Source organism: Canis lupus, chromosome 10 (genome assembly GCF_048164855.1).
Source record: "Canis lupus baileyi chromosome 10, mCanLup2.hap1, whole genome shotgun sequence".
Classification (NCBI taxonomy): domain Eukaryota; kingdom Metazoa; phylum Chordata; class Mammalia; order Carnivora; family Canidae; genus Canis; species Canis lupus.
Window position 1 is genome coordinate 4,479,214 of NC_132847.1, and position 6,911 is coordinate 4,486,124.

Below are 6,911 nucleotides of genomic sequence, written 5' to 3' on the forward strand. Positions count from 1 at the left end.
CTGTTGCAGTGAGTTGATTATAGTAGCTTTATACTAAGTCTTGACGCCAGTTAATTTTTTTCTTCCGGCTCTGTTTCTTATTATTTATTTATTTTTAAGATTTTATTTATTTATTCATGAGAGACACAGAGAGACAGGCAGAGACACAGGCAGAGGGAGAAACAGGCTCCTTGTGGGGAGCCTGATGCGGAAGTCGATCCCAGGACTCCAGGACCACAGCCTGGGCCGAAGGCAGGTGCTAAACTGCTGAGCCACCCAGGGATCCCCTGTTTCTTCTTTTTTAAAGTTGTTTTGGTATTCGAGGTGTTCTAGTATTCTTTCAGATAAACTTTAGAAAATGCTTGTCAATTTCTCAGAAGCATTCTTTTGGTATTGAGTAGAATTGCACTGAATCTGTAGGTCAGTTTGAAAAAAACCGACAACTGTTTTTAGTTTTCTAATTCATAAGCATGGCATATATCTGCATTTCTTTTGATATTCTTTAATTTTTCACAACAGTGTCTTGTAAATTTCAAAGTTCAGGTGTTACACATTTTTTTAAGTTGATCCCTAAGTATTTTATATTTTTGCTTCTGTTCTTTAAAATTTTACTTTCCAGTCGTTCATTGCTAACATATAGAAATACAATTGACTTTATGATCTTATTTCATTTATTAATTCTATTAGCTTTTTATGTAGATTTCTCAGAATTTTCTACGTGGATAATCATTTCATCTGTTAATAAAGGTAGTTTTTGCTTTTTTCCTCTCCAGGATTGTTTATTACTTTTCTTGCCTGATCTGATTAGAACCTCCAATAAAATGTTTAATAAAAAGTATTGAGAATAGGCATCTTTACCTTGACCTTAGAGGGAAAACTAGCCACTAGTTAAATCTGTCACCATTTATGATAACTGTGAGACGTTTCCTTTGCTGAGAGAGTTTATTAGAAATAAATATTGAATTATGTCCAGTATTTTTTTTTACATCTATTGAACTGATAAAAATTCTTTTTTAAATCTATTAATAAAGTACATTTCACTGATTTTCTAATTCTTCACTTGGTCATGATTGTTTTAAATATTATTGGATTTGATTTTGCTTTATCAAAACTTCTATTAAATTTGGGATCTTTGTTCATGAGGGATATTCTATAGTTCTCTTTTTTTTTTCATGTTATTTTATATAGTTTTGGTATCAGGGAATGCTGGCCTCATAAGATTAGTTGGGAAGTCTTTCCACTTCAAGTTTCTGGAAGAAATGCATAGCATCGATAGGATTTCTTTCCTTAAATGCTTTGTAGCATTCACTACTGAGGCTATTTTTACCTCTCCCTAGTGTACCAGTAATTATGCCATTTCAGGTATAGTTTGAGAACCTTGCAATAGTGTATTTTTATTTTACCCTCTCAGTCCTTTGTGTTACTGATCTCTTGCATTTTATTTCGACATATATTTAAGTGCCACAATGGAGTATTGTTTACTTTGCAGTAAATTATCTTCCCTAAAGTCAGAAAAATATTTTTTATATTTATTCAGTATTTACTGTATCTTGTGCTCTTTATTCTTTATCCTTTTATAATTTCTGCTTTGGATCATACACTTTGGTCTGGAAACCTTTGAACATTTCTTTTGGTACAGATATTCTGGAAATGAATTCTTTAAGCTTTTGTCTAGAAAACCATTTTTGCTTTTATTTTTGGAAGATATTTTTACTGTGTATGTAATTCTGGGTTGCCATTGGTTTTAATTGCTGCAAAGATGTCATTCCATTATCTTCTTATTTACAGTTTTTGAGGGAGGTTTACTGTCATTCTTATTTCCCTGTATATAGTGTATTTTTTTTTCTCTCTAGCTGCTTTTAAGATTTTCTTTTTATCACTGGTTTCCAGCAATTTGGTTTTGATAGGTTTCTATTTGTAGTTTTTGTTTAATCTGTGTATTTACAGTTTGCATCGGTTTTGGAAAGTTTAAGACCATTATTCTTCATATACATTTTTTATCTCACCGCTTCCCCCTCCTTTTTGGGACTTTGGATATGCAAGTATAAGACCACTTGATACAGTTCCCCAGGTCACTGAAGCTTTCTTCATTTTTTTGCAATTTTTGTCTGTTTCATTTGAGATGGTTTCTCTGGCTATGTCTGTAAGTTCATTGATGTTTTTATTTGTGGTGTCTGATCTGCTGTGCATTCTTTCCTAGTGTATTTTTCACTGCAAATATTCTGTTTTCATCTCCCGAGTGCCCTTAAAAAAATACCTTCCATATCTCCTTTCAGGCATGTTCATGTTCACTTTACCTTCTTGTATTTATAATAGCTGCTCTGACATTCTTTTCTAATTCCATCCTCTGTCAGATCTGAATCTTTCCCTATTCGTTCACTTTTTTCCTGGTTATGGGTCACATTCGCCTGTTCCTGTGCCTTCTTTATAGTTTTGTTTAGCTGTTAGATTTTTGTTGTATTCCTTTAAGTGGTGTCAGGCATCCTTCTGGTACATAGCTAAGTTAGTTGCAATCAGTTTCATCTTTTTGAGATTTACTTTTAAGCAATGGTACAACAGTTCCAGAGCAGTTTTTATTCTGGTACTAATTTAGTTTCAGTACTAAGGTGTGAGCCTACTGCGGGCTAATGCCCTCTGTATTAGCAGTCCTTTCCATTCTGGCTAGGGATAACGTGAAATACTCCCAATCTGGTGTGGGAGCCATTTAGCTCTGGGAATGGTTTAGCCGACTAAACCATTCCTCTGAATCTTTCCCTGGCTTTAAGTAATGTTTTCTCACTCACATGCAGGTCAGTATATAGTCAGAAACTTGTGGGGGCCCCTCTGCAGTTCTTCAGGATCTCTTTTTTCTGCGCAACTCATTTATATCCAGCATGCTGCTGTGCAAACTCTGACTACCTTGGCCTCTCAACTCCCAGCTCTGTCTTTAGTTCAGTAAGATTGCTGGATTCTGTTTGTTTCCCTTCCCTTCACTGTTGCCTAGAAACTGTATCCAGGCAGTAAGCTAGAGCAATTTTTGTTTTGTTTTCAGCCTTTGAAAGTTTATTAAAATATTTTCTGAAAGTACATTTGGAGTATAAATCAAAGTTTGTAATCCAGAATCCTTTCTTGATAAGGGATTTTGAATGCTCTTGAAAATGAGTACTTGGTTTTGGCTCTTTAAACCTCATTTTGATTGAGCCTCATGTAGCTTTTCAGGCAGGATGGAGCTATTTGCATTTGCTGAATATTTAGTAAAATATTTTGGTTTATGTGTTTATGAAGATGTTATTTAATGGAGCCTATTGATTTCGAAAGGTCAAATTACCTTTCAAGAACTTATGCATTCTTTTATAGGGCTCAAAATCTCCTTCACCAAGACCAAACATGCCTATTCGATACTTCATAATGAAGAGTAGCAATTTGAGAAACCTTGAAATTTCTCAACAGAAGGGTATCTGGTCTACAACCCCTAGTAATGAGCGGAAGCTAAATCGAGCCTTTTGGGAAAGCAGCATGGTTTACTTGGTATTTTCTGTTCAAGGATCTGGACATTTCCAGGTGAGCCATCCTGAACCAGTAAAATGTGGTTGTTCTGGCTGCAGGTTAGACCACACAGATGAAAACAAAAACCCCAAAACACCCTGGCTTTTTATTGTATCGGAATACAAGAATGAATTTTGCTTGACTGAGCATGAGGAATGTAGCATACCTCTTCAGGGGAATGATTCTAGAGATCGCTTTGTTTTCCTTGTCTTACCAGAACCTCTCTAGATAAGCCATTTCTCCTTCTGAAGACAGCTTAAAATTTACTATTTCTCAGGCAGATTAAGAGTAATGAGAAGCTTGTTTTTTTGGTAAAATATTTATTTAAATAGGCAAGGAAGTTAGAATGACAGTCCAAAAACTGAGTGTGTTTCTTAACTCATTGTGACTTGATGTATATTTGAATTTAGGAAATAAGGAATTATTATTTGATATTATTCTAATTTTTGGAAGTAAAAACAGGTTAGATTATATGTTTATCATGGAATAAATGTGGCTTTAGGGCTGTTAATACATTATTTAGAAAGTATCTGTTCATACTGAAGTTATGTTAGAAGGCTGGAATTGGTCTTCCCTATAAAATTTGCTAATGCATCTTTTTATAAAAAACAATAAGTAACTTATATTTGTTTTTGTGAGCTATTATTTTTATATTATATTTTTTCCTTATAATTTAAAAAAACCTCAGAGCTTTCTCAGATAAATTGAATGCAGATGTTTTTAATATCATCCTCACCTTTCCCCTTGCCCTCATTTTACCCACAGGGATTCTCTAGGATGTCTTCTGAGATAGGAAGGGAGAAGAGCCAGGACTGGGGCTCAGCTGGACTGGGAGGAGTATTTAAAGTGGAGTGGGTCCGGAAGGAGAGTCTTCCCTTTCAGTTTGCACATCACTTGCTCAATCCTTGGAACGATAACAAGAAAGTCCAGATCAGCAGAGATGGGCAGGTATACAGTGGCATTTAATATTTGCCTTCTCCTTTTCTTTTTGTTTTGTTTTGCTGTTATTTGGTGATTTGAGGAGGAAATGTAAAAGTACAAATTATATATTCCATATGCACAAGGAAGATCATGGTTCAGATTTGTAAAAGCTAGTAAAAACCTGCTTGTACATATGTTTGACAGAACTCATTGCTTTTTTAACATTTTGTAAATTGGACTTCTCTCTGTTGTTATGTACATATAAAATCTTTTATAAGGTACCTCATGGAGGTTCCTGTTGTCTTACTAATGGAAGATAGAATCAAAACCGAGTGTGATTCTGAAGTAATCTTACCAAAGTCTAAGAATAACAACAGTATCTGACTTCTTTGCACCTTTAACTAATTATGTAGCATAAATAACAGCCTTTTTGTATTTTGTAGCTTGTTTTATTTCTGTTGTATTTACTTTTCCTTTATCAGGCTGCTGACATACTTTTTAAATTAGTTAAGGGGATGGGCATTACCATATACATGGACCACTGTGCTAGCTGCTTTATATGGGGTAATTTAATTTACTGCATATTGAGTTATTAGCCCAATTTTAGGTAGAAGAAATAGGAGAAATTATTCTATGGTCACAGAGCTAATAATTTATTTAAACCAATGTGACTCACTTTAAATCACCATATGAGAAGTGTTCGGGTTCTTTTTAAATGCACATCATGTCATAAGAGGATGATAAATGACTTTCTTTTCAACTACATCAGAATATTTTAATTTTTCTTCTATAATAAGGATTTTGAAATAGGTCTAATTCCTAAGATAAGAATATTATATAATCATGATAATTTCTTAAAAGCCCCTCAACCATCTGATATGCTAGGTTTCATGTAAACCTTTGAAAGCTAAAGCTGAGTGCTTTTAGTAAATCTCATTAAAAACAAAATTCATTGTTTCTGGATAGAAGTTCTGGAAAAACTCCATGGAAATCTCTTACCATTTTGTCACAAATAGTTGTGATATTTGCAAGTTAACTATAATCGTGAAGTCTGGAAGTGAACTTCACAAACCCAAATGCAGAGAAGTAGAACAATGCCTATCATATGATTTTATCATGTTCTGGTAAAGAAATGAAATTTCAAGTACTTTTCTTACATTTTAATCAGTGTACATTGGTGATTAAAAAAATTCAATCCAGTTCCTTTTGTGTTTATTCTGACCTTTGATTTATCTAGGAACTAGAACCTCAGGTTGGTGAACAGTTGCTCCAGTTATGGGAACGCCTTCCATTGGGAGACAAAACCACAGCTGATTGACACTCAGGTTATACTCTACTTGACTTTGAGTACTGGTAGTATTTATGATCACTAATGACATTTTTCAAATTATTTATCTTTTTTTTTTTTTTTTTTCCTTTTTCAGAGCTCTTACCTACAGAAGAACATCGTACCTATTTATAGCCACTGAATGCACGGACTTCTAAAAACTAAGGTGGAGATATGTGTTATGAATGAATGGGCTTTTCTGGTTTAGAGTGTTCCTTTAGAACCACCATCTTCACGTAAAAGGGAAAAGAATAAATTTTTATAGCGATCCTAAAGGATGATTATGTAATGTTTGTTAATTATATGTTTATAATTGAATAAAATAGTAGTAGTTTCATTATTTGATACAACAGCAGTTATTTGAAACATACTTAATTTGAAGTTAAACATTTCATTTGTTGAAAACACTGACTTATAATTCTTATTGACGATTTTTTTTAATGCAAACTAAATTGTTTCAAGAAAGGCCTGAATGTTTCAGTACATCTGAGCACCATTTTAGCAGAGTCAGCTCTTAAAATTTGTTGTTAAAAAAAAAAAAAAGCAAACAACCCAATTCTAAAGATGTCCCTTTTGAAAATAGTGTGTGCTGATTAAGGACTATTCATTTTGCCATTTTAAACCTGAAGTACATTAAGAAAAAAAGGAGAGATGTTCTTTTTCTTTGATGATGAAGTGCATGCAGTAAAATCTGAAGAAAATCAGGGTTTTCTCTCCCTGTTGTTGGTCAGATCAGATTTAGTCCTTGGTTTTATTACTGGTTCTGCCTTTTAACCTGATGTGTACCTCTCCCTTCCTCCCATGATACAATCTTCACACCTCTTATGCGAGCACAATAATTACTTCCTCTTTGTTTTGGCTAGAGAAACTTTATTGAGACAAGTTAAAAAGGAAAACAAACATGTTAAAAAGTGCCCAACAGTCAGTGGGAGCTTAATTGGTATATGTCTTTGAAATTAAAGCCCATAGCACCACAATTCTAAATGCCTTCTATTTATTTTCTAGTACTTTCCATCGTACTTAACGTTTTTGGCTTTCCTATTTTCTTGCATTTATGGTTAGTAAATGCGAAGTAATTTTTTGTAAACCTGTGTTAGTGCCAACTCTTCTATTTCTTTGTCGTCTTGGGATGATTTGATATCTTTACCATCAGTCTATA

The 6,911-nt window shown here is 33.8% G+C and overlaps 1 protein-coding gene across 5 annotated transcripts in view; it reads left to right on the forward strand.

Annotated features, from left to right (window-relative positions):
• YTHDC2 (YTH N6-methyladenosine RNA binding protein C2) overlaps nucleotides 1-6,332 on the forward strand; it is a 77,140-nt gene extending 70,808 nt beyond the window's left edge. For 3 of the 5 annotated variants that reach the window (XR_012037667.1, XM_072840583.1, XM_072840584.1), the window contains exons 27-30: nucleotides 3,316-3,519; nucleotides 4,270-4,452; nucleotides 5,663-5,750; nucleotides 5,850-6,332. Coding sequence is in view for 3 of the 5 variants with exons in the window: in XM_072840583.1 (XP_072696684.1) it covers nucleotides 3,316-3,519; nucleotides 4,270-4,452; nucleotides 5,663-5,743 (468 nt within the window). In the remaining 2 variants the exon portion in view is untranslated. Of the gene's footprint in view, nucleotides 1-3,315; nucleotides 3,520-4,269; nucleotides 4,453-5,662; nucleotides 5,751-5,849 lie in introns of those variants that run through there. The other 2 variants (XM_072840585.1, XR_012037668.1) reach the window with 2 other exon arrangements.
• The last annotated feature ends 579 nt before the right edge of the window (nucleotides 6,333-6,911 follow it).